Genomic DNA, 27,424 nt, shown 5'->3' with positions numbered 1-27,424 from the left:
CTCAGACCTCTCTTGCTCCAGGATTCTCAGAATCAGTTTCTCTTGGGGTTGGGTTCACCATTCTTCTCAATCCTGTCAGGAGCCTATAGGGTGTGTGGGAGGAGTGTCTGCCCGAGGAGGAGCAGCTGGGACTGAGTCATGGCAGGAAGCTGAGGAGGGCGGTAACTATCCCCAGATAGACTATAAAGAGGAGACGGAACCAGCCCTGAAGTTCACAACAGCAGTAACAGCAACTGGAGAAGCAGGTTCCCAGAAGCCCAGCTCTTCAGATCTGCCTGAGAGGACCTACTTGGGTGGCTGCTGACCACTCCTTGCCACAGGATGGGGACCACGTCCAGAGCAGCCTTGGTCTTGGCCTGTTTAGCTGTTGCTTCTGTAGCCTCTAAGGGAGGTGAGTTGGGGTCGGAGCCAGCACTTGGAAAGGGGGCCTGGCTAGCATGGGCCTGGGGCCTGGGTGCAGCCATCCCGGATGGCTCATCACCAGCAAAAGGATGCCCCATTTGGCTGCCTGTTTCTGAGCAGGCCTGTGGTGGGCCTAGGCACTGGAGCCTTTAACCAGGGAGGGGAGCAGGGGTACAGAAAGAAAGGAGCTCCTAGAGATTGCTGCCAAGAAACACATACTGGAGTCAAACGGACAACTGCAGGGGTGGATGGATTCACAGAGTGAGGGGCCTGATGTTTATGTGGCACCTATTAGCCAGAAGTGAGAAGAAGAGGAGCTTCCAGGCTGCTCAAAACCAGTTTACTGACCCAGAGAGCCTTGACTGACTCCCTACCTGGTTAGGAGAAGAGAGGGCGTCATCCATCTACAGGGGACCAGGCACAGCCACTCTCTAGCTCACACACACATTATCTGCTTGGATGCCAAACAAAATGTTACTGTGGGAAACTATTGCAAGAGTGTCATAGATCTAATCTATCTGGAAGGCCCTGTCTTGTCCTTCCCAGGTCCTGGTCTTTTGTGACTGCAGATCAGCTACAGGTGATTACTTTCCCTGTGGCTGTGGGGTGAATTGCCTCAGGAGTCCTGAACCATCCCAGTTTCCCAGGTCCTAAATTGAGACCTGAACTAAGGGGGATCTGAGACTAGCTGAAGGGGAGGCACTTCAACTTCTGTGTGGGCTCCTTACCAGAAGGCCCAAAGATGTTTAACGGGCCTGTGGTAGGCAGGAGGGTGGAGGAGATGGGCAGGTGAGGCTCCAGCCAGTTCAAGGTCTGGACTGTGGGGAGAGCCCAGAAGCTGTAAGGAAAAGACACTGACACAAGATTAAGGCCTTCCTCCCCAGCCCCATGTGTCACACTCCCTTTAGGCCTGGACTTGGGAGACCAAAGGCTTTGAGCATGGTAGAGGTGAGGCTGTCAGATTATCACATCCAGTCGGCCTTGACCAGGTGTGTTTGGGGGGTGGCTTAGGGGACATGGGGCAGGAGCAGTACAGAGAGGCTCTGGTGTCTTGGTTATCTTTTCTAAGCTCTTAATATCTACTGCCTCCCCTTCCCATGCTCAGGGCCAGGAAAGGGCCCCTCAAAACCACCCCTGACTCACACGTCCTCTTCCAGGCATCAAGCCTTCAGGGCAAAGGGAGCTGGGGCCAGTGCACCTCACCCACCCCCTTCAAGAAGGTAAGAGTTTGGGGGAGTGGCATGGGATTGGGGCTCCAGGAGGAAATGTGGGCTCTGACCATCTCCCTTCTTGCCGGTAGTTGGCTATGCTGCACCCCCTTCCCCACCTCTGACCAGAGGTCTCCCCATGGATCACCCTGACACCTCTCAGCATAGCCCTCACTTTGAAGGACAGAGTGAAGGTAAGTCTCAGTTGCATCTCTAGGTTTCTAGTCTGACTTACTTCCTGATCTTCAGAATGGGAGGGGAAGAAGGAGTGGGCTACTTACACACTCCGCTTTCTGTAGTACAGCCATCTCCATCTCAGAAAGCCATCCCTGTCCAAGAGGAGCTGCCCCCTCCCCAACTCCCTGTGGAAAAGAAAGGTGAGTGCTTGCCCTTTCCCTCACTCCCACCCACTACATCTTGCTGACATCAGCCTGAGCCTTGCTCTTTTGTGTCTTCACCCCTATCTTGCAGGGGATCCGCCTCTCCCTCAAGAGACCGTCCCCCTACAAGAAGAGCTATCCCCTCCCCAGGTCCCTATTGAACAGAAGGAAGGTAAGTGACTCCTTCCCCTCTTTACCCTCCTGCCTACCCGTGGCTGACAGCATGGGCTTTGGGGCTTCTGCCACTTACTAGCTGTGTAATAACCTTGGGTAAGTTACCTCTCCAAGCCTTAGTTTCTTTATTTGTAAAATTGGGGAAATAATACCTATTTTATAAAATTATAAGATTACATGACACAAAAGTAGCAGTTATTTTCACTTCTCTATTGAGTTACTTTTTTTTAAAGCGTATGCTATTTCTTTTTTTTTTTAATTTTATTTATTGATTGATTTTGGGCTGCGTTGGGTCTTTGTTGCGGCATGCAGGATCTCTGTTGAGGCATGCAGGATCTTTCGTTGTGGCGTGCAGGTTTCTCTCTAGTTGTGGCGTGTGGGTTTTTTTCTCTTTTCTAGTTGTGGCACAATAGGCTCCAGGGCACATGGGCTCTGTAGTTGTGGTGCGCAGGTTTCAGAATGCGTGGGCTCTCTAGTTGAGGCGTGTGAGCTCAGTAGTTGTGGCATGCAGGTTTAGTTGCCCTGTGGCATGTGGGATCTTAGTTCCCTGACCAGGGATCGAACCCGCATCCCCTGCATTGGAAGGTGGATTCTTTACCACTGGACCACCAGGGAAGTCCCTCAATTGAGTTACTTTTTATGAATGGGAACTGGCCTGTCTTCTAGAGATGCCCGTCCCAACATGAATGCTGTTTACGCATCCTTCTACCCCAGTAGACCCATCTTTCCTTTATCAAGAGGAGATGACCTTCCAATCTAAGCAGAGAGAGAGTGAGTGACAGCTTTAGTCTGTCCATCCCCCGGGTTTAATGCTCAGACCCTGGTCGGGGTAGTGGGGTGGGGGAGCAGGTATTCTGAGCCTTGGGAAGCAGCAAAGGGAACAGGCGTGATTCGGGGTCAGGGAGCTATAAGGGTGACACCTTTCATGACTCAGGTCTCTTTTCCTTTTGGTCAGTCATTCTGAAGTTAAGAGCCACGAATTCATTTGTCCCCTTTTCGTCTATATCCTCCCAACACTTTCTCCTCAACCCCAACTCCTTTCAGTCCTCCCAACTCAATCCAGCCTTTCTCTATCCCTCTGCATGTTCCCCCTTCCCATTCTGTTCTCCCCATTCTAGAAAAGCTGGCTCCCTTCATGGACCACAGCCCCCCAGAGACTGAGTCTTGGAATCCAGGCCAGCACTGCCAACAAGGCCCCCACCAAGGTGGCTGGGGCCACCGGCTGGATGGCTTCCCCCCTGGGCGGCCTTCTCCGGACAATCTGGACCAGATCTGCCTTCCTAATCGTCAGCATGTGGTGTACGGCCCTTGGAACCTGCCACAGACTGGCTTTTCCCACCTTGTTCGTCAGGGTGAGACCCTCAATTTGCTGGAGACTGGATATTCCCGCTGCTGCCGCTGTCACAGGAACACCAACCGCTTGGACTGTGCAAAAGTCGTGGTAAGGGTTGGGCTCTTGATCCTGGGGATGTCCTTTAACCCCCAGACAGTATGTGTGTGTTTCAAGGACTAGAGGCCTAGGCCTGGGTGTGCAGGAACCGCAGGTCCCTTTCGTTGGCCCTACGTCGGGCCTTCTCATTGTGCCAGAAGAGCAGAGGACAGCCTCTGCTTCTTTATTATCTGCGTACCCAGGGTCCTGTTTGGAGCCTGGGAGGAAAACAGGTATGTGGAGAGTGGGCTAACAGGCTGATCTACTCCTCTTGCTCTAGTGGGAGGACGCAATGACCCGGTTCTGTGAGGCCGAGTTTTCTGTCAAGACCCGAGCCCATTGGTGCTGCAAACGTCAGGGGGAGGCTCGATTCTCCTGCTTCCAAGACGAAGCTCCCCGGCCACACTACCAGCTCCAGTCCTGCCCCAGCCACCAGCCTGGTATTTCCTTGGGTCCTGAGCTGCCTTTTCCCCCTGGGCTACCCACACTGGACAATATCAAGAACATCTGCCAGCTAAGACGCTTCCGCTGTGTGCCACGCAACCTCCCAGCTACTGACCCCATCCAAAGGCAGCTGCAGGCTCTGACCCGGCTGGAGGGGGAGTTCCAGCACTGCTGCCAGCAGGGGAACAACCACACCTGTACATGGAAGGCGGTAAGTGGGCATCCCAGCATCCTGAGAGCCTGTCTGCCTGCCCTCCTGTCTCTGACCTCTGATCCCACCAGCCTATTCATCATCCATATACCTACCCCCTGTGAGCATGTCTGCCCATTCATCTGCCTGTGAATGTCCGTCCATCCACTGTGTTCTTCGTCTGAGTCTGTTCATTGCGCACCTTCATCCTGCACTCCTGGCCTTGTCCACCCAATACCCTACACATGTACCTGTCTGCCATCCATCTGTCCAGCTCTGTCCTCACCTGACCCTCTCTGTCTACCGTTCCAGCACATCTCCTGTGGCCAGCTCCGAACCTCATCTGTTCTTCTACCCTTCCACCTTCCCAATCCCATACATCTACAGCTGCCTCCTTGCCCTCTGGTTCTTTGCCCTTCCCTTTTGGCACCTGGGGCTGAGAGTCCCTCATCTCATAGCGTAGGGCAGTGAGGGAAACAGTGGGTCAGGAGGGCCAAGTGTCCAGGCTTCTGATTTTCCTTTCTCTGGCCCACAGTGGGAGGATACCCTTAATGGCTACTGTGATCAGGAAAAGGCTACAAATACCCACCACTACTCGTGTTGCCACTACCCTCCTAGCCCTGCCCGAGATGAGTGCTTTGCCCGGCAGGCTCCCTATCCCAACTATGACCGGGACATCTTGACCCTGGACCTCAGCCGAATCACCCCCAACTTCATGAGTCATCTCTGTGGAAATCAAAGAGTTCTCACCAAGCAGTGAGTCTTGCCCAGTTCTTCCCCAACTCTTTTCCCTTCTCCAAAACCTCCCTTTTGGGGCACCCTCTGGGGCACTCTTGGGAAGAGCAAAATCATGGTCTGCAAGCACCATTTTGATGCCTGGAGACACCCAAAGACCCTGACCCCTACTTGTTTCCCACCAACATAGTAAGGAGATTCCTGGGCTGATCCAGAACGTGACTGCCCGCTGCTGTGACCTGCCGTTTCCAGAGCAGGCCTGCTGTGCTGAGGAGGAGGTGAGTGTGAGGGCAGGGGGTCATAGTCTCCAGGGGAACACAGAGGAGGGGAGTGAGAGGGCTGGAACTGCAGGATACCCCTTCTTTTAGTACCTCAAATCAGCCCACAGAAATAATGAGGACTACTGGGGAGATCTTTTTTCTTGGTTCCAGGAGCCTTCACTCCTGACCTGACCTGACCTGCTCCCCATCTCTAAATGCCTATTATGCCTTCTCTGGGCCTCTAGCTTCTGGCATTTCCAGATGTTCACATCTGTCCATCACAAGGCATCTAGCTGTGGAAGGCAGCCTTGTACTCTCTCTGAGCCCCAGAAGGGGTCTAGGGAGAGAGCAGTAGAAGCTGAGGGAAGAGGGACTTTGGACATCCAAATAACCAGGCCTGACCTCTGACAACCTTCCTCCCCTATCATGTCTGCTTTACTCCTTCATCAGAAATCAGCCTTTATTGATGACCTTTGTGGTCCCCGACGTAAATTCTGGCGAGACTCTGCCTTCTGCTGTAAACTGAGTCCTGGGGATGAACAGATGAACTGCTTCAACACTAATTATCTGAGTAATGTGGCTCTAGTGGCTGGAGACATTAGGGATGCCAAGGACCAGGGGGAGCAGGGCCCAACTTGGGGAACAAATATCAGCCCCACCCCTGAGCCCAAGGAAGAGTGAGTCACCTCAGAGCCTTGGAGGATCGGATTAGGGGACCCCACCCCACCACACCCTCCTGGAATACTCATTACAGTAAACACCTCTTGGATTTGGCCTCATTGTGTCTGTTGTCTCACACAAACACACCCTCCTAAACCTGCCCGATTTTCTTCAGTTTCTGGCCCCTGAGGCCCGCTGCTCCACCCCCACTAACTGAGCAGAAGTCTTTCCACAGGCTTTGTTGGGACCAAAATTAAATGGTTTAACTTCAGTATTTGTCATCTTGAATTTATTCACACATTTAAAAGGAATGTCACTTTGTTAGCTGGCTATCAGGATGCAGAAGTGAAAAAAATATGATTCATGTCTTTGGTGAGCCCCCAAAATGCACAGCCCTGCCTGACATTTTTTAATCTTCACTTCTGATCCTTGAAGTCCATGTGTTTATTCCGTTGATTGAACTCCTGTCGATATGCACTGTGCTAGACTGCAGGATACACATTCGGAAAACATTCAGGATGCTCACATTCCAGGAACCTAGCAGGTGTGATTAGTGTTGTGGTACAGGGCTGCCAGAGTGCCAGTATGCTCGGAGCACTTGATAACCGGGCCAGAGCTGGGAGTAGGGCTTGGGGCAGTAGGGGTGCACCAGGGAAGGCCTCTGCAGGGGTGAGGTCGGAGCTTCTCCAGGAGAAGTAGAGGGTACAAGGGGGCAGGGACGGACCAGGCGAAGGGGCAACTCCTGCAGAAGCACAAAGGCTGAAAGGACCTGACTGGTGGTGGTTCCTCCCAGATGAGACTGGAAAGATAAGCAGGAGCTCATCACGAATGACTCATCTGCCCGGCTTAAAGGGCATCTTGGCACCTCTGCCGGCGGTTTCAAGCAGAATATGTGTTCATATTTGCCTTTTACGATGTCTAGTCAGCAGCCAGCCAGGCAGGAACCTGGGAGGCCAGTTCAGTTCGGACAGTGTCGTGCCAATGCCTGAGGGGAGGGCGCCGTAGCACCCAGACCGGAGCTAGACCACAGGGTGGCGGGACCCTGTGGCCCTTCGAGGTTGACCACAGGAAACTGGAGCCTCCAGGCTGGAGCTGAAAGAACTAGAATGAAGGCTCAGTCCCGTGGGGACGAGTCCTCTGTGATTCTGCTGCCTGGACAACTTTCCAGAAAGCAGGACGTCCCCGGCCCAGCTTATGGAGGAAGAGGGTGAAACAGGGACTGCCATCCTTCCCCAGCCGGGGACTAGATGAGCCCCAGCAGCTCTAAAACTGACACCCGCCGTTCCCTCCGCTCCTCCACCGCCTTTTATTTATTTACTTACACTTCTGCCCGCATAGCAGTTTTTAACCCATCAGCGTCTTAGCAGCTCCTTCGCCTGTCCGTCAGCACGGGGGCCAATGAGCGGGAGAGAGACACTCCGTGCCCCGCCCCTGCGACGGCACCCCGGCCAGCGCGGGCCTGCGTGACCCCGGCCGCGCGCTCGGGTAGCGCTCTCGACGCCCCTTTCTGATCACCTCTGGGCGCCAGAGACCGGGCTGGCAGAGGCAGGGCGCGCTCTTTCCCCGACCCCGTGCGCTCGTCCGCCCTCGGTGTACGGGTCCAAACCAGCTCGCGGGGCGGAGCCCCTGCCGGTGGAGGGACGGGCGGGCAGCTCCGCCGGCAGAGGCACCACTAACGGGCTCTGTCCCCCCAGGAGCTTCCCGGAGATGCTTTCGTACTGCATTTGCAAAGCGCCCCACCAAGTCTGGAGAGGGAATCCGAGACGAGTTGGACCACAGTCCCAGCCCCGAGGAGTTTACAGTCTACCGGGGAGGAGAGGAAGGAAACCAAGAAAACAATAGTAAGCAGCGATCATGAAAGAATATCAAGTGCTAAATAGATATAAGCATCAATAACTGAGAGTTAAAAGAAGTAATTATCTGTAGGAATCGGGGTACTGTTAAATGGAGGAGGTGGCTTTCCACAGAGCCCCGAAGCATGGATAGGATTGCTGTTAGTTACCAAATGGTGAACGTGTTAACGTTTATGGCAATTCGTTGTATAGAAAAATTTAAAATATATTAAATTCAACACAGTGCTGTATGTCAATTATATCTCAATAAAACTGGAAGAAAAAAATAAGTAAAATAAAATGTACTAAGTTCAGATAAAGGAGTCAGAGACCCTAACTACTTGGAGGGGCCGGGGAAAGCTTTATGGAGGAATGCAAGCTTGAGTAGGATTTTGCTGGAAGGGAAAGAGAGGATGAACAAAGCACTGGGTGTATGCAAAGTTCAGCTAAAGTAAACAGAGTGTATGTTTGTGTTAAACAGAGTGCTAAGTATTCTGGCTATAAAGAATATTAAAAAATCATCCTCAAGGATTTTTAGCTCTATGGAGACCTGAATATCTAATGATAGATATTCTCAGGATTCTTTGGGAGCCACCTAGCCTGGCTTTCAGGTAGGTCTTCTGGAGGAGGAAATAAAGCAGGAAGTGTGGTTGGTATATTTGAAGAGCCACTAAGTAGTAAAAATAGTGTGGGGGAGTAGCTAGGCATGAGGTTGGAAATTTCAGGCTTTCTGGAAGATCTTGAAGCACTATAGAAGTCACGCCAACTTGGGAATAAGCACCTATAGAGGGTTGTAAAAGAAAAGTGATGTGAACAAATTTATTTTTAAAAAAGATAAATTAGATGGACAGACAAGTGGATAGCAGTAGATGAGCTGGAGAGGGTAGAGACCCGAACCTGTTCTGAGGTTGAAATTGTAGTTCTTCAATATCAATAAAACTGAGAAACTCTGAAATCCAGAACTTTGTTAATGGTAGAGAGGGTGAAAAGGGAAGGGACATCTTTTAAAGACATTTAGGAGATGGGATTGACAGAACCTCTTTGCTACAGGATGTCTAGGAAGACTCTCAAGTTTGAGGTTTGGGTAAGGATATGCAGGATGAGGAGCAAGTTTTACAGGAGGATGATGAGTGTTCAGTTTTGGAGTCCTCAGTAGGCAGTGTCCTTGGTGAAAAGCACCTTCAGGAGGAAGATGGCAAAAGCCAAATTCTAGGGAATTGATTGTGAATGGGAGGTGAAAAAGAGGAGGCAGCATGTGTAGCCTGCTCTTTGAATGTCCTAGACACGACACTTGGAAGTCCCTTAGCACAAATTCAGCTTGTTCAAAAATGAATTCCTCTGGGTAAATGGGGAGATGTGAAAAAGAAAATGTAGCAATAAGTGACCTGTAGAATCTGGGTGGTGGGCATATGGGTGTTCACTATTCAATCTGTCAACCTTTTTCTGCATCTTTGACAGGAGCTCATCATCTCTACCCTCCAAATCTCCCTACCCCTGTGAACCCCATCTCAATAAACAGAACCACCATCTACTCAGGTATTTAGGCAACAGACCTGGGAGTGTCATTTAATTAGTCCCTCTCCTTCTCCCTTCTATTCCAATCAGTCACCAAATCTCCTAAATATCTCTTACATCCAGCAACAGTGGAGTTGCACCTTATACCAAGGTTAGGTTCTAAAGTCAGTACATAAGGCAAAAGTTACATAGTCAACATAACCTTTGGAAATCCCTTAAATCACTCATAAAATACAGCAGTCATGGGACTTCCCTGGCGGTCCAGTGGTTAAGACTTGGCACTTCCACTGCAGGGGGCACAGGTTGAATCCCTGGTCGGGGAACTAAGATCCCTCATGCCGCACCGTAGGGCCAAAAGTTAAAAAAAAAAAAAAAAATACAGCAGCCATGGTTTTGTGTGCACAACTCTGTAAACAAAATGTATGTGCAACTATGTATGTGTAAGCCAGTGTATAGTAATGTACAGTATATAATAGGGTATACAATATAACATTAAAGTATTTTCAACTACATACAAAAATGAGATAGCACTCTCTCCAGCTGCAGGACATGTGGAAGCTCAGAGCCTGAGGCCAATGCTGCCAGGACCTCAGGGGGAGAGGAGGGGCTCTGCTCTTGTCTTTCAATAAACCTGTTGATCTTAAAAAAAAAAAAAAAGTGAGATAGTGCTGCATATAGTTGTTAAATGTACACAGGGCACAAGGATGCTGCATTTCTCACCTCTTCACTGTCTCTACCCTAGTCCAAGCTTCCATCAACCCTCGGGATTATTGAAACAGCTTCCCAACTAGTCTCCTGGCTCCTTCCCCTGAGCCTGTCCAATCCATGTCCTACACTCCAGGCAGACTGACCTGCTAACTGATTTGAGCAGGTCACTTTGCTGCTTTAAAACCCCTCAATGACATCCCACTGGTCCCTTAGGACAAGGTTTAAAACACCTCCATATGGCTGCCCCAGCCTTCTGCCATCTGGCCTCTGCCCAGTCTCTGGACTTCATGTTACACACACCTCTTTCCTCTTGTTCTCTAAGCCCTGTCAGAATTGGGCTTTCTGTTCCTCAGGTTCACCATACTCTTTTGTGCTTCAGGGACTTTCCCATGCTGCTCTGTCCGCATAGAACTCTCTTACCCCCTCTGCTCAATTGGTTAACAAACACTTCTTATCTACTCAACGACCCATCCACCTCAACCCCCCAATACTTTGTTCTTGCTAAATTTTATTATTTTAAACTTTTTTAGTTATTTTCACTTTTTGGCCGCGCAGCATGTGGGATCCCTGACCAGGGATCAGACTCGTGTCCCCTGCATTGGAAGCAAGGAGTCTTAACTGCTGGACTGCCAGGGAAGTGCCCTTGCTGAATTTTAAATTTAGAAAAAAAACATTGTGAAAAATAATCCACATATTTAAAATGCACTAAACATAAATGTATACTTCAATGGATTATCATAAAATGAAACCCCCCTGCAACAACAACCCAGTTCAAGAAAAAGGACATTGCCTTCACCCCAGAAATCCCCCATAATACTGCTTGCTGGTCATAGAGACTCCTTCAACCCTCACAAAGTAACCACTGTCCTACTGTCCTGATATTTATCATAACCATTTACTTGCTTTTTCTTTATTGTTTTACCACCTAAATATGAATCCTAAAAACAATCATTTAGGTTTTCAAAAAACCTTTATTGGGATATAATTCACATACCATACAATTCACCCATTTAAAGTGTACAATGCAATGGTTTTCAATATATTCCAGTATTAACTTTTTAAGATTGTGGTAAAATATATAGAACATGAAATTTGTCATTTTAACCATTTTTGAGTGCACAATTCAGTGCCATTAATTACATTCACAATGTTGTGCAAACATCACTACCATATAATTTCCAAAACATTTTTTTCACCCCAAATAGAAACTCTATAACCATTAAGCAATTACGCCCCATTTCCACCTCTCCGCAGCCCTGGTAACTTTTTTTTTTAATTAATTAATTAATTTGTGGCTGCGTTGGGTCTTTGTTGCTGTGCGCGGGCTTTCTCTAGTTGTGGTGAGTGGGGGCTACTCTTCATTGCACTGCTCGGGCTTCTCATTGCGGTGACTTCTCTTGTTGTGGAGCACGGGCTCTAGGTGTGCAGGCTTCAGTAGTTGTAGCTCATGGGCTCTAGAGCACAGGCTCAGTAGTTGTGGCGCACGGGCTTAGTTGCTCCACGGCATGTGGATCTTCCCGGACCAGGGCTTGAACCCGTGTCACCTGCATTGGCAGGCGGATTCTTTACCAGTGCACCACCAGGGAAGTCCCCCTGGTAACTTCTAATCCACTTTCTGTCTCTATGAATTTGCCTGTTCTAGGAATCTCATGTACAATATTTGTAGGTACTTCTTTTTTTGACTGCATTGGGTCTTCGTTGCTGTGCGCGGGCTTTCTCTAGTTGCAGCGAGCAGGGGCTACTCTTCGTTGCGGTGCACGAGCTCTAGGTGCACGGCCTTCAGTAGTTGCAGCGCATGAGCTCAGTAGCTGTGGCTCACGGGCTCTAGAGCGCAGGCTCAGTAGTTGTGGCGCACGGGCTTAGTTGCTCCGCGGCACGTGGGATTTTCCCGGGCCAGGGCTTGGACCCGTGTCTCCTGCATTGGCAGGTTGATTCTTAACCACTGCCCCACCAGGGAAGTCCCCCATTCATCTGTTGATGGACACTTCAGTTGTTTCCATCTTTTGGCTATTGTGAATAATGCACAATCATTTAATTTTGCCCATTTTTTAATTTTATGAGAATGGAATGGGACAGAATATATTCTTTGTTATGTCTGGCTTTTAAAGCGTGCATTCAGGGCTTCCCTGGTGGCGCAGTGGTTGAGAATCGCCTGCCAATGCAGGGGACACAGGTTCGATCCCTGGTCCGGGAAGATCCCACATGTCGCGGAACAACTAAGCCCGACCACCACAACTACTGAGCCTGTGCTCTAGAGCCCGTGAGCCACAACTGCTGAGCCTGCGTGCCACAACTACGGAAGCCCACACGCCTAGAGCCCATGCTCCACAACGAGAGAAGCCACCGCAATGAGTAGCCCGCGCAGTGCAACGAAGAGTAGCCCCTGCTTGCTGCAACTAGAGAAAGGCTGCACGCAGCAACGAAGACCCAACACAGCCAAAAATAAATAAATAAAATACATAAATTTATTATAAAAAATAAAAATAAAGCATACATTCATGTTATTTCATATACCTATAGTTTATTCATTTTCATATAGATTTCCATTTTAGAAATATACCACAACTTACCCATTCTACTGTTGAAGGATATTTGGATTGCTTCCAGTTTTAGGCTATTTCCAATATGATACTATGAAAATGGTGCATACTGTATGCATTTTTGTTGAATATACAGCTAGGAGTTGAATTGCTGGGTCATAGAAGCTGTTCAACCTGACTAGATAATGCCACAGTGGTTGTACTAATTTTTACTCCCACCAACAGGGTATGAGTGTTCCCCTTGTTCCATATCCTCACCAACTCTTAAGGTTGTCTGCCTGTTTAGCCATCCTGATGAATTTATGTTGATATCTCAGTGCAGGTATAATCCTCATCTCTGTGACTCTAAATGAGGTTGAACACCTTTTTATATGTTGATTGGCCATTTGGCTATCCTCCGTCAGATGCCTGCTCAAGTCTCTCGCATATTTTTCTATTAGACTTTTCCTTATTGGTTTGTAGTTCTTTATTCTGGATATTAACTCTTTGGCATGTAATATGTTGGAAATTTGTTTACCCTCTTAATAGTGTCTTTGATGAAAAGATGTTCTTAAGTTTAATGTAATTGTTAATATGTTTAGTGCTTTTTCCATGTTTTTTAAAAATTTCCCACCCTCAGATCACAAAGATCCTCTCTTATTCTTTTATTTTATTTTATTACTTATTTATTTATTTTTGGTTGCATTGGGTTTTCGTTGCTGCGCATGGGCTTTCTCTAGTTGCGGCAGGCGGGGGCTACTCTTCTCTGCGGTGCAGGGACTTCTCATTGCGGTGCCTTCTGTTGTTGCGGATCACGGCCTCTAGGCGCAGGGGCTTCAGTAGTTGTGGCACGCGGGCTCTAGAGCGCAGGCTCAGTAGTTGCAGCGCATGGGATTAGTTGCTCTACGGCATGTGGGATCTTCCCAGACCAGGGATCGAACCCGTGTCCCCTGCATTGGCAGGTGGATTCCTAACCACTGAACCACCAGGTAAGCCCCAATCCTCTCTTATTCTATCTTCTGAAAAGTATTATCATTTGGCCTATCTCATTTAAGGCTAGCATCCACCAGGAGATGATGTTTGTTTATACTGGGGTCATGATTCATATTTTATTCCATTTGGAGATTGTTATCCCAGCACCATTTGTTGAAAAGACTGCTGTTTCCCCACTGCTCTGCAGAGCCACATTTGTCATAAATCAAGTGTCCATATGTGCATGGGTTTCTTTCTGGACCCTCTGTTCTATTATTTGTTCATCTTTGCACAATACTACACAGTCTGTAGCTTTATAACAAATTTTGATATCTGTAGGGCAAGTCCCTCCCACTTCGTTCTTTTTTAAGAGTATCTTGACTGCTGTTTAATGATCAGTCACAAATTTGTACAGATTCTTTTATGTAAGTATTGAAAATAGAAGAGCCATGTTGTAAGTGTTTTCTGAACAGTTATTACAGTGACTTTCCAGTACAGTAGTTGGCCATGCTGTCCAGTACAGTAGCTGCCAGTCACTCGTGGGTCTCAAGCACTGGAAATGTGGCTAGCCTGAAGTGCAATGTCCTGGTGTAAAAAAACACCAGATTTCAAAGACTCAGCATGAAAAAAAGAATGCAATATATCTCACTAATAGTTTTTCTTTTGATTACATGTTGACATGATCTTTTGGGTGTATTGGGTTAAATGAATATATTATTAAAATTAATTTTACCTGTCTCATTTTACTTTTTCTTAATGTGACTATTAAAAAATTAAAAATTACATACGTGGCTTGTCTAACACTATATTTCTTTTTATTTATTTATTTATTTTTAACTTTTGGCCACACGGTGTGGCATGTGGGATCTTAGTTCCCCGACCAGGGTTTTAACCTGTGCCCCCTGCATTGGGAGCACGGAGTATTAACCACTGGACCACCAGGGAAATCCCACATACTATATTATATTTCTATTGGACAATATCCAGGGGGGCTGACAAGTGGCCCCCCAAAATATCCAGGTCCTAATCTTTGGAACCTGTGAATGTTACCTTACATGGCCAAAGGGACTTTGCAGATGTGACTTAGGGTATGAACCTTTAGATGGGGCGATTATCTTGGATTATCTGGGCAGACCCTACATGTAATTACAAAGGTCCTCATAGGAAGGAGGCAGAGTGAGATATGACAACAAAAGAGAAGGAATTCAACTATGGAAGCAGAGATTGGAGTGATTCATGTAGGCAGCTACCAGAAACTGGAAGAAAAAAGCAGAAGATTCTTTCCTGGGCCCTCCAAAAGGCTGCTTCAGGAGCCTTGCTAACACCTTGATTTTAGCTCTATAAGACTCTGGCTTCCGGAATTCTGGCCTCTGGAACTGTAAGAGAATAACTTTCTGTTGTAAGCCACTAAATTTTTGGTAATTTGTAACAGCAGCCATAGGAAACTAATACAGACAATGTACTTCTAAAATTATTTTTAATTTTAATATTATACACACCATATATTCCATAAAAATTTCTAGGCTTTCATAGCACATATCAACGTTATTAGGAAAAACTAGACTACACTACCAAAGATGTCAAGGATAGCACATGATTCTGAGAGGGAGATCCAAGACCCTAGTATAGTTGTGTGTAAGAGGCAATTCTACTTAAGAACAGCATGGGCGCGCCCGGCCCCCGCCGCCGCCATTTTGGAGCGACCGGAACGCCGCCCACGGCCCAAGCAGGTCCCGAGCCGCCGGTCCCGAGCCGCCGGCCCGCCGCGCTGAGTCTGCGGGCGCCGTGTCCGTGGCCGCATCGCCCGGCCGGGCCCATGTGCTCGCCGCCCGCCCGCGCCCTGGCCTTCACCCAGGCCTCCGAGGAGCCGCCGCAATGCCCGGCCCGCGGGGCAGATGAAGAGATTATAAATCTACTGAATGAAAAAATTTTTCTTAAAGTTGCATATACTACAAGAGAAAATCCCAAATGTTTTTATTTTTTGCCTAAATACAAAATTTAAACACGGAGTTTCCACAGAAGTCAGGACCTCTGAGGAGAAAGTGTGCCAGCCCCTGTTCTGGGCTCCTCATCGGGTAGTTCAGTTCATCCTCACAGCAGCTGTATGCGGAGGGTGCTCCTTGTCCTCAGTTTACAGGGCTCTGTTCATGGAACTGCATGATTACATGGACAACATTTCTCTTTGGAAGCTGCCTTCTGTCTGATGGTTATACTAACCAGAAAAAAATGAAGAGGCAGAACTTGAAGTTCCTCTCATTTGGCTGTTGGATAAGAGTCTAGAAGGTGCCGCTTCCTAGTAATCTCGGCAGCTGCTTCCCCCGCCTGAACACCTCCTTCATGACATGAAGATTGTTTCGTGGAATCTCTCCAGTGTCATAGAAGGACAGCCACTCCTCAACTTGTTCTCGAAGCTTCTCCCCAAATACACTGCTCTGTGGCCGTCACCATGTTCTGGAAGTTTGACTTGAACACCACGTCCCACGTCGACAAGCTGCTGGATAAGGAGGACATGACGCTGCAAGAGTTAATGGACGAAGATGACATCTTGTAGGAGTGCAAGGCCCAGAACCGGAAGCTGCTGGACTTCTGTGCAGGCAGCAGAGCATGGAGGAGCTGGAGGAGCTGGTGAGCCTCGTCACACAGGACCCGGCCCTGGACATGGAAGAGAAGGTCCACTTCAAGTACCCAAATACAGCCTGTGAGCTGCTGACGTGTGACGTGCCACAGATCAACGACCGGCTGGCAGGAGACGAGACTTGGCTCAACCTTCTTTACGACTTCTTGAACCGTGAGCCGCCCCTCAATCCTCTCCTCGACAGTTTTTACTTTTTTTTGCGGTACGCGGGCCTCTCACTGTTGTGGCCTCTCCCGTTGCGGAGCACAGGCTCCAGACGCGCAGGCTCAGTGGCCATAGCTTACGGGCCCAGCCGCTCCGTGGCATGTGGGATCTTCCCGGACCGGGGCACGAACCCATGTCCCCTGCATCAGCAGGCAGACTCTCAACCACTGCACCACCAGGGAAGCCCCTCCTCGGCAGTTTTTTCAGCAAGACCATTGGCAGTCTCATTGCAAGAAGAACTGAACAGGTGATTGTGTTCTTGAGGAAGAAGGACAAGTTCCTCAGCCTGGTATTGAAGCACATCGGCACCTCGGCCCTCATGGACCTGCTGCTGCACCTGGTCAGCTGCGTAGAGCCCACGGGGCTCCGGCAGGAGGTCCTGCACTGGCTTAATGAAGAGAAGATCATCCAGAGACTCGTGGAATTGATCCATGTGAGTCAGGATGAAGATAGGCAGTCCAACGCTTCTCAGACGCTCTGCGACATCGTCAGGCTGGGCAGGGAGCAGGGCAGCCAGCTGCAGGAGCCTCCGGAGCCAGACCCCCTCCTCACGGTGCTGGAGTCGCAGGACTGCATGGAGCAGCTGCTGAAGAACATGTTTGACGGAGCCCAGACTGAGCTCTGCCTCGTCAGTGGGACCCAGGTGTTACTGACCTTGCTTGAGCCCAGGAGGGCGGGGATGGAGGGCTTGCTGGACTCCTGCTCCCAGGGACTGGACAGGCTGTGTGCCATCAGCTCCAGCATCCTGCGTGGCATCGAGCCATGGCTGAAGGACTTCCACCAGCTTCTGCTCAGCCCGCCAAAGAAAACAGCGATCCTGACCACCATCAGCGTGCTGGAGGAGCCCCTGGGTAAAGCCAACCCGCACGGAGCCCGCCTCGTGGCCGCTCTGCTGCACACAGACATGCCCAGCATCAACCAGGAGCTCTGCCGGCTCAACACCATGGGCTTGCTGCTGGACCTGTTTGGTAAGTACTCCTGGAATAACTTCCTGCACTTCCAAGTGGAGCTGTGCATGGCCGCCATCCTGTCCCACGCTGCCCGGGTGGACAGGGCTCTGGCCAGTGGACCTGAGGACGGGGTGGAGCCTCCACCCTCCATCAGGGACCCAGAGACCCCCCAGCCTGCCGCCAGCCGCCCCGAGAGCACGATGGTGGCCCACCTGTTCCAGAAGTGTTGCCTGGTCCAGAGGATCCTGGAGGCCTGGGAAGCCAGTGACCACACACAGGCAGTGGGTGGCATGAGGCGCGGGAACATGGGACACCTCACCCGATCGCCAACACGGTGGTGCAGAACCTGGAGGGGGGCCCCATGCAGACCCAGCTCAGCGAGGTCATCCGAGGGCTGCCTGGGACTGCCGCGGGCACTGGGAGAGCTTTGTGGAGGAGACGCTGATGGCCAACCACAGGAACGCGGTGGACCTGGTTAGCACCCACCATCTTCACCCCTCAGGTGAGGAAGAGGACGTGGAGGGCGTTTTCCCTAATGAGCTGTCCCTTGAGCAGGCTTTCTCCGAGTACCAGGTCCAGCAGATGACAGCCACCTTCGTGGACCAGTTTGGCTTCAGCAACAAGGAGTTTGCTGAGCAGGACAACAGCGTCAACGCCCCATTTGACAGGATCGTGGAGATCAACTTCAGGGTCGACAGCCCCGGTGCCGCTCTGTTGGAGGCCTGTTTCAGTGACCACATCCAGCCCTTCGACAAGGACGATGACCTCTGGGAGGACAAGGAGGCACACTGTGTGGCCCAAGTGACCAGAGCCAGGTTTGGGGGTCCTCATGCTTCAGAGAGCTTCCGGAAGGACGACCCGGAGCGCCGAGGCCAGGGTGGGGAGGAGAGCTCGATAGCAGACGGGGACACGGCTCGGGCGGGTGCCCCTTGGGCTGCCGCCCAGAAGGAAGGTCCTCGTGTTGAGGGTGGCTCAGAAGCAGGTGCCCCGTGGACGGTGTTTGATGAGCCGGAGAATTCCATGGCCTCGGTCCCAGCACCGGCAGTGGTGATGGGCGTGGGTTCCAGTGTGTGGGTGGCCAGCTCCCCCAGTGCCTTGGCTCCAGAGGAGAAAGGCTGGGCCAAGTTCGCTGGCTTCCAGCCTTTCTGCTGCTCTGAGTCGGGGCCCAGGTGCAGCTCCCCAGTGGAAGAGGTCATGGTGATGCCCAGGGTGGCCTGAACCAGGGCCCAGAGAGAACCCTTGGCCCGGCCACTCCGGGTGCCTGGAACGCATGTGTTACCAGGAAGGCGCCCCTGGTGGCCTCCAAGAGCTGTGAGGACAAGCAGATGGCAGCTGTTGCCTCGGAGGCTGTTAGTATGGGTCCCGGTCAGGAGGCCGCCCCCTGCCTCCCATGTCAGTCCCCAGGTGTGGGCGGGAGTGTTGTGGACAGACGTGGCCTGTGAGGTGTCCAGGGAAGGGCCCTGGGCCCTGTGTGGCCCACAGAGTGGACTGAGTGCGCCACCAGCACGCCTCCAGATCTGGCCTCCCTTGAGCCTGTGGAAGTGACCTCTGCCCCGGTCGTGGCCGTCCTTCCCGAGGCTGCCATGGCAGCCACCACAGTACCAAGCAACACCAGTCCCTCCCTGGCCACCCTGGCAGTCTCTCCTGTGCTGGCCGTGGCCGTCACCACTGCAGCCCCAGCTGGCCCAGCTGTCTCCACGGCAGCTGCCCTAGGGACGGTGACAAAGGACAGGCAGACTGACGGGCCGCTGCCTGCAGGAGCTGCCGTAAATGGCCTCATGTGATGCTGCTGCTGCCACCCAGCTTTGGCGCCCCAGCCAAGAAAAGTACCTGGTGACGCACTTCGTGTTTTTAAATTAAATTAAATTTAATTAAAAAATAAATGCTGCATTGGTAAAGCTGGCAGTTGGAACCAGTCAGACGGCCCAGCCTGCATTTCTCCTGCCTGACTCTGGGTGGGCCTCGAGGGTCCAGCCCCATGCACAGCAATAAGGCCTCAGACGGGGGCTCTGCCTGGGGGGGCCGTGACTCCAGACGCTGCGAGGACCGAGGGCTGGGCTGGGCGCCACAGGCTCTGAGCCTGTTTTTATCCATTATTTTAAAAACGCAGATAGAGCCACATGTTTGCACTTTTTATCCAGCGCAGGAGAGGGTCTCCGAGGCTCTGGGGACAAATGTTGGTCTGGAGCTGGGCTGGCCAGACAGGGTTTTAGCTGCCTGGTGGCCCTGGGAGCTGGCCTTGAGCCGGGCTGCAAACTTGACTGACTTAAAAATAAAACGAGCCCCCCGCAGCCTGGCAGGGTGTCCCAGGCTTCCCTCCGCAGTGGGCAGTGGGGGCGCCTGGCAGGAGCTGGCCACGGGCTGCAGGACGGGGTGCGGAGGGCCCAGCAGTGCCCGTGGGTGGGGGGCTAACCCTGCACCTGCCGTGGAGGGCAGGGACAAGCTGTCCTGGGGGTGTGCAGAGTTATCTCATGTTACTGTTGTGATAATCTGACAGGGCACCCAGATCCCACAATTCCCAATAAAAGTTGTTACTCTCACCGAAAAAAAAAATAATTAAAAAAAAAAAAGGACAGCATGGTGTATATCCAGAAGAGAATAGCCAAACTCTTACACCTCAGTACTAAGAAACAAACAATCCAATCAAACTATGGGCAAAAGATTTAAATAGACATTTCACATAGGAAGATACAAAAATCGTTAATAAGCATATGACAAGATGCTCAATATCATTCGTGATTAGGGACATGCAAATCAGAACCACGGTGAGGTACCATTTCACACCCACTAAAATGGCTATAATCAAAAAGACAGAGACTTCCCTGGTGCTGCAGTGGTTAAGAATCTGCCTGCCATCGCAGGGACACTGGTTCGATCCCTGGTCCAGGAATATCCCACATGACATGGAGCAACTAAGCCTGTGCGCCACAACTACTGAGCCTGCGCTCTAGAGCCCACAAGTCACAACTACTGAAGCCCTTGTGCCTAGAGCACGTGCTCTGCAACAAGAGAAGCCACTGTAATGAGAAGCCCGCGCACCGCAACAAAGAGTAACCCGTTTGCCGCAGCTAGAGAAAGCTGACGCACAGCAATGAAGACCCAACACAGCCACAGATAAATAAATAATAAATAAATAAATTCATTAAAAACAAAAAAAAGACAGAAGGACTTCCCTGGTGGTCCAGTGGTTAAGACTCCACGCTTCCACTGCAGGGGGCGGGGGTTTGATCCCTGGTCGGGGAACTAAGATCCCTCGTGCCCGCGTGTCGGCCAAAGAAAACACACACCAAAACAAAAGACAGATAAAAACAAATGTTGGCAAGGTTGTGTTAAAACAGGAAGCCTTAGACATTCCTGATGGGAATAAAAATTGGTACAGTCACTTCAGAAAACTGGAAGTTTCTCAAAAGGTTGAAATATATTTACCATATGACCCAGCAATTCCACTCTTTGGTGTCCTCCCAAGAGCTATGAAAACATATATACCCACATAAGGACTTGCACACAAATGTTCCTAGCAATATTATTCCATAATATAGCCAAAAAGGAAACCAAATTGGAAACATCCTAAACGTCCATCAACTGGAGAATGGATAGATAAAATCTGGTATGTCCATACAATGGAATACAATTCAACAATTAAAAGGAACAAAATACATGTTATGGCATGGAAGAACATCAAAAAGCATGCTCAGTGAAAGAAGTCAAACACAAGAGACCTCATATTGTATGATTCTATGTATAGGAACTATCCAGAGAAGGCAAAGCTATAGAGACAAAGAGTAGATTAGTGGTTGCCTGGGGTAGGAGTGGGAGAACAGGATTAAGAGTAAATGTGCCAGGGCTTCCCTGGTGGCGCAGTGGTTGAGAGTCCGCCTGCCGATGCAGGGGACACGGGTTCGTGCCCTGGTCCGGGAAGATCCCACATGCCACGGAGCGGCTGGGCCCGTGAGCCATGGCCGCTGAGCCTGCACGTCCGGAGCCTGTGCTCCCCAACGGGAGAGGCCACAACAGTGAGAGGCCCGCGTAAAAAAAAAAAAAAAAAAGAGTAAATGTGCCATGAGAGATCCTATTAGAGTGATGAAAAAAAATTTTTTTTGGCCACACCACACGGCTTGTGGGATCTTAGTTCCCCAACCAGGGGTTGAACCCAGGCCCTCAGCAGTGAAAGCACAGAGTCCTAACCACTGGACCGCCAGGGAATTCCTGAAAATATTTTTAAACTGATTTATGGTGGTGGTTACCCAACTTGGTAAACTTTTTAAAATGTCATTGAATTGTACACTTGAAAAAGGTGAATTAAATTATATGCAGAATAGGCTTTAATAAAGTTACTTTTTAAATTTATTGTTTATTTATTTATTTTGGCTGCATTGGGTCTTCGTTGCGGTGCGCGGGCTTCTCATTGCGGTGGCTTCTCATTGTGGAGCACGGGCTCTAGGCACAGGGCCTTCAGTAGTTGCAGCACGCTGGCTCAGCAGCTGTGGCATGCAGGCCCTATAGAGTGCGGGCTTCAGTAGTTGTGGCTCGCGGGCTCTAGAGTGCAGGCTCAAGAGTTGTGGCACACAGGCTTAGTTGCTCCGCGGCATGGGGGACCTTCCCGGACCAGGGATCGAACCCGTGTCCCCTGCATTGACAGGTGGATTCTTAACCATTGCACCACCAAGGAAGTCCCTAAAGTTATTTTTTTAAACATGGGTATAGAAGATAGACCATTTAAAATACTTAAGACATGTTAAATACATAATTATGATTCCAAATTGCCATTGATTTATGCTTTGTATTTCACCAAAATGTATTTATCCGTTATAGAAACTACTCCCCTTCCCTGCCTATGGAATGTTAAGTTTGCAGTCAAGGTGATATGTCTCTCTTAATTTGATATGCCACTAATTTATGGTTGTGCAGAAATATCAACAGCCTCATTTAAAACACACACACAGGGCTTCCCTGGTGGCACAGTGGTTGGGCGTCCGCCTGCCGATGCAGGGAACACGGGTTCGTGCCCCGGTCCGGGAAGATCCCACATGCCGCGGAGCGGCTGGGCCCGTGAGCCATGGCCGCTGAGCCTGCACGTCCGGAGCCTGTGCTCCACAACGGGAGAGGCCACAACAGTGAGAGGCCCACATACTGAAACACACACACACACACACACACACACATGCATTTACATTTATCTAAATTTGTAAAAAATAATGAGGTGAGGTAGAATTTCCTCCCTCTTGAAAATTTGTTTTTAGCTACTAAAAAACCTAATGTTTCCAGGGCTACTGAAAATATACATTTACAAAGTCATTTACAAACTATTTTGAGGGTTAGTATTGATACAAGGACCACTGATAAACCTGATGTAAAATGTCCTAGACGTGACTTCCTATCTCCTGTGCACCCAAGGCTGCACCAAAACCCTCCTTGTTTTCTCTAGTAAGTCTTCCTCTCTTCCTCCTCCTCCTCCCTTTTCTTTGAGGTATTCTTTACATACCATTATTGGTTTGTTTGTTTGTTTTCTTATTTAACTCTCTCTTTTGCTTTTCCTCGTTTTTTATATTGTTTAGACTTTTTTTAAAAAAATCTGGAGATTTATCCTTTCCTGTCTCTTTTGATTGGCTTCAACTTTTTCAGGGCAACCTTGTACATCTGCCATGGATTGTAACTCCCCTTCAGTGGAACTGGCAGTGGAACTGGCTCGTGAACTGCAGGATGTGATCTTAGGCGCTGTCATCCCAGAAGTGACTGTGGGAGGGAAAGAAGATGTGCCTTAACTGTAGAGTCTTTGGGATTTTCTATGCACACAATCACAACCACTATGAGTATCAATAGTTTTGTTTCTTCCTTCTAATCCTCTTGTCTTTTATTTATTTTTCTTTTTTACTCCCCTGGATAGACTTCAAAAAAACACTGATGGGAAGCAGAGATTGAGGGCATCCTGACCTTGTGTGGTTCTTGATTGTGGCAGGCAGCCTCCAGGATGGTCCCCACTGACCCTTGCCTACTGGTGTTCACACCCTTGTGTAGTCCCTCTCTCATGTTGTTTATGTGACCAACAAGCATGGCAGAATTGATGGTATGTCACTTCTGAGGCTAGGAAGTGAAAGATATAGTGGCATCTGCCTCTGTATTATCTATGGTACCTATTGTTCTAATTTTTTTTTTTAGATTTTATTTATTATTTATTTATTTTATTTATTTTTGGCTGTGTCAGGCCTTAGTTGCAGTGCATGGGCTCTTCATTGTGGTGCGCAGGCTTCTCTCTAGTTATGGTGTGCGGGTTTTTCTCTTCTTTAGTTGTGGCGCACAGGTTCCAGGTGTTGTGGCGCATGGGCTCTGTAGTATGCAGCACACGGGCTCTAGTTGAGGTGCGTGAGCTCAATAGTTGTGGCACGCAGGCTTAGTTGCCCCGCAGCATGTGGAATCTTAGTTCCCTAGCCAGGGATGGAACCCACCTCCCCTGCATTGTAAGGCAGATTCTTTGCCACTGGACAACCGGGGAAGTCCCCCTATTCTTATTTATGCTGTTTTATACCCTTGGGTTATATCTGTGTGCTGGACATAGTTTTTGAGAAATTATTTATAGAAATTCCTTGAGGCTCAAGATAATATCATCTCCACTAAACAGAACTTATTTTGCCAGCTCCTGAGGGCACTAGCAATCTGGAACCACATAAGTCTGAAATTTTCACCCTAGCCCCTTGAGGCTGCCAGTATTGCAGCTCAGCCTTTTCCAAAACAAGAACCCCAAGGCATAAGCAGCCTTTAGGGAAGGTTTCACTTCACTTTCTCATGCTCTTCAGTATCTCAGCATCTCAATTCAGCAATTCTTCAAATCTCCTTATTTCTCCGATGCTTTTAAGATGACTTTGTAAAGTTTTTGTTTTGGTTTGGTTTGGTTTTATTGGTATGAGGGTTTGTCTGAACTATCTAGGCTTCCATATCCAGAACTGTTAGTCCCTTTGACCCTCATTTGAGGGATCCAATAGGCAGCAATATCTTCACTGTGCTGTAGGATGAATCATAATTGGGCTAGGTCAATCATGGTAACCCCCTTCTTCTATGCCTGAGGTGGGCATATGACCCACTTCTGAGGGAATAAAAAGACACAAGAGGAAAATTCCTGAGAACTTGTGGATGAATTTTTGTGCCCTTTTAAAAGAGAGCTGATCGGGAACCAGAGCCTTTTCTCTTTATTGTGCTTTGGGGTGATGTTATGGAAGGAAGTCACACTTGAGTCTGTGGCACCCCTCTTATGGCTGAGGGAAAAGCCAAGAAAATTGCAGAAGTGCCAACTCATGGTTTTTTATATTGTGGAGCCACTTAAAAATCCTGGAACCCTTTGCTTCCAAGCTTCTGAAATATTCTTATGGTTTCACTGTTAGTCAGGTTTTCTGTTACGTGCAGTCCAAAGTGTTCCTAATTGACATATCATCCTTCGACACTCAGGTTTAAATAACATTTCCTCAGGGAAGCCTTTCTGAAACCTCCAGATCAATACATTCAGTAATACACTCTACTTTCCCTTTAGTGCCCCTCATCATATTTCTAATATCTGTTGAATGATAGTCTCTCTCTGGGCTGTAAGCTCTATGAGAATAGAGACCATGGTAGGTGTCCTGGAGCCCAGCCCAGTGCCAGGCATGGCAGCCTCTTATAAATAAATAACTATCCAAGTAGACAAATAAAAGCATCAAGAGCACAAGTGGAGGGAGAAACTAGATAAAAACCCTGGAGGATGTGAATTTAAATTTGTGCAACTGTTCTTCTTCTAACAGACAAAAACTCTTAAAGCTCAAAGAATCAATACAGGGCTTCCCTGGTGGCGCAGTTAAGAATCCGCCTGCCAATTCAGGGGACACGGGTTCAAGCCCTGGCCCGGGAAGATCCCACATGCCGCAGAGCAACTAAGCCCGTGCGCCACAACTACTGAGCCTGCACTCTAGAGCCTGCAAGCCACAGCTACTGAGCCCGCATCCTGCAACTACTGAAGCCCGCATGCCTACAGCCTGTGCTCCGCAACAAGAGAAGCCACCGCAATGAGAAGCCCGCGCACCTCCATGAAGAGTAGCCCCTGCTCGCCGCAACTAGAGAAAGCCCGTGACACAGCCAGGGGGAAAAAAAAAAAAAGGATCATTACAGAGGGTTGGAATGACCATCGTGAGAACTGGGTATGAATGTTCATCTGGGAAAAGTAAGAGTTGCCAAGTGGTGCTAAAGACCCAGCTGGGATTAGAAACCGTGTATGTGCATTGGCATCAGTCGGCAGAATTACGAGATTTCCTCCAGCAGTGGTCAGCTGTCTGGGTGTGGGAAAGAAGTTGGGTAATTAGATTGATCCAAAGATGGGGGCTCTCAGGACAGGCTGCCTTCTGTTCTGGTCTCTGGTAAAGTAAGTAAAAGTAGATATGGAATTTTATTTAATTTATTTAATCTCTCAATAGATTAAACCTTGTAGAACTCAAAAGGCCTGCCCTTTCATTCCAAACTGGAGAATATCCCTTGGCTGAAGCACTCAGTGCAGAGGTCTGCCCCCATCTCCCACTTGCCATGGAAAGGCTTATGAGGGGGATGTGTAAATTTCCTAAAGTGTGTGTGTGTGTGTGTGTGTGCGCACGCTTGTGCATTTTTCTGGGGGAGTGTCTATAGTTTCCACCAGATTCTCAAAAGGGTCTGTGATCCAGAAAGGCAAGAACCACTGACTTGGGGTTAGCTCCTAGCCGTGAGCCACTGTGTGGATCCACTGTGTCAATCAGGGCTTGACTGATGGGTAGTCACAGCCCTGCTTATTAACGAGAGGTGGCATGGCACAGTGGTAGATGTGTAGACTCCAGGGTCAGAGGCCTGGGCTATGCCACTTAGCTCCTCAGTTTCTTATCACATGGGAATGATAATCACAGTTCCTTATCTCAGAGAGCTGTTGCAAAGATTAAATGAGTTAGTACATGTAAGTGCTTAGGACCATGCCTGGCACTTAGTAAGAGCTGTTTTGTTTTTTTTTTCCGGACACGCAGGCTCAGCAGCCATGGCTCATGGGCCCAGCCGCTCCATGGCATGTGGGATCTTGCCAGACCGGGGCACGAACCCGTGTCCCCTGCATTGGCAGGCGGACTCTCAACCACTGTGCCACCAGGGAAGCCCCAAGAGCTGGTTTTTATTATACCTAATGGTTAGCGATGCGTCAGGACCCACATTCAGGACAAAGAGGTTGAATCAGGAGGCATCATTTGGGGGAGTAGTCTCTTCTCCCTGATACTTATTGTGTGATCTGGGGCAAGTTCCTTAACTGGTCTGTGCCTCAGTTGTCTTATCTCTAATATGGAGTTAGTAACTGCCTCATAGGATTGTTGTAGGTCTTCTATTTGGGCTCAGAGCAGTGAGTCCAACTCACTAAATGCTGGTATTATTATTATTATTAATATTATTATTACTGCCTTGGTATATTCAAGCTCCTCATTTTGATGAGAGCAGCTCTTTGCAGCTGGCTCCCAAGACTTCCCTCACACTGAAACCTTCACAACTCACAAAGCACCTCACATGTACCGTGTCTACCTCACAGCAGTTCATTGAGGTGAAGACTTGAGACCCAAAGAGAGTAAGGGACTAAACCTAAGGCCCCTCCACCTGCCCCTTGCTCATGGCATCCCTTCCTCTCCCTGGTTTCCATCTACAACAATCCCACTTGTGAAATCCCACACCGACTACAAAGCCTTTCTGGTTCCCCTAATCAGAATCCCTGCTTGGGACCCACTTCATGGCATGCTCACAGTTCTGCAGTGACCTCACGGCTCACCTCCCCACTAAGCTGCAGACTCCCAGGCCCAGTCCTACTCCTTCTATTGCACCTATCACCGCTCTTTGGACAGAAAATGCCTTCCCTAGAGAGCTGCTGAGTGAAGGAAATTAAATACTTGATGGTTCTACTATTCCAAGGTATTCACATGTCTAAGGGAAGGGAGGAAGAGACACTGAAATGCTGATCTTCCCTGTAGACCAAGAGACTGAGCACATAAACAGTGGCCATATCATACGGAAAAAGAGAACTCACCCACAACCTTCTGAAAGCTGCCCAGGAAACCAACCACTCATCTACAGTAAACCACCCAGGAAGTCTATAAATCAGATTTGTAGGAAGTTAGACTATCTCTAGCAACAATCCGGAAGATAAACAATAACTTCTAGGGACTTCCCTGGTGGCGCAGTGGTAAAGAATCCGCCT

General features: G+C 49.2%; 1 protein-coding gene and 1 pseudogene across 6 annotated transcripts; both read left to right on the top strand.

Moving 5' to 3' along the window:
- The first annotated feature begins 150 nt into the window (after positions 1–150).
- On the top strand, positions 151–25,672 carry ECM1 (extracellular matrix protein 1). Of its 5 annotated transcripts, none has more exons than XM_081256941.1 (11): positions 151–391; positions 1,560–1,622; positions 1,703–1,804; positions 1,910–1,987; positions 2,082–2,162; positions 3,283–3,605; positions 3,874–4,248; positions 4,763–4,983; positions 5,153–5,240; positions 7,577–7,723; positions 24,984–25,672. In XM_081256941.1, exons 1-11 carry the CDS (start codon positions 322–324, stop codon positions 25,038–25,040), a joined length of 1,605 nt encoding a protein of 534 aa, XP_081113067.1. In that variant the 5' UTR covers positions 151–321; the 3' UTR covers positions 25,041–25,672. The 5 variants fall into 5 exon arrangements, with proteins under 5 accessions (XP_081113067.1, XP_081113068.1, XP_081113070.1 ...); XM_081256942.1 differs by lacking the exon at positions 24,984–25,672 and adding an exon at positions 9,173–9,251; XM_081256944.1 differs by lacking the exons at positions 7,577–7,723; positions 24,984–25,672 and adding an exon at positions 5,673–6,153 and having other exon boundaries at positions 153–391; positions 4,877–4,983.
- LOC308611874 (serine/threonine-protein phosphatase 6 regulatory subunit 2-like) lies at positions 15,279–19,037 on the top strand (annotated as a pseudogene). The gene is made up of 3 exons: positions 15,279–16,265; positions 16,466–18,623; positions 18,700–19,037. The product of its transcript is annotated as a serine/threonine-protein phosphatase 6 regulatory subunit 2-like (transcript).
- Positions 25,673–27,424: the final 1,752 nt, after the last annotated feature.

This window comes from Mesoplodon bidens (assembly GCF_964165515.1).
Source record: "Mesoplodon bidens genome assembly, chromosome: 2".
NCBI classification, from domain to species: Eukaryota; Metazoa; Chordata; class Mammalia; order Artiodactyla; family Ziphiidae; genus Mesoplodon; species Mesoplodon bidens.
The sequence above is the reverse complement of the archived record's forward strand: the minus strand, read 5'-3'. Positions and strand labels throughout refer to the sequence as shown.

Excerpts from the sequence above, each read along its gene's own strand:
- ECM1 (XM_081256940.1), top strand. The coding sequence starts at position 322 with ATGGGGACCACGTCCAGAGCAGCCTTGGTCTTGGCCTGTTTAGCTGTT. Across the intron at positions 1,623-1,702 it reads CACCCACCCCCTTCAAGAAG|TTGGCTATGCTGCACCCCCT; the intron begins GTAAGAGTTTGG and ends TCTTGCCGGTAG. Across the intron at positions 2,163-3,282 it reads CCCTATTGAACAGAAGGAAG|AAAAGCTGGCTCCCTTCATG; the intron begins GTAAGTGACTCC and ends TCCCCATTCTAG.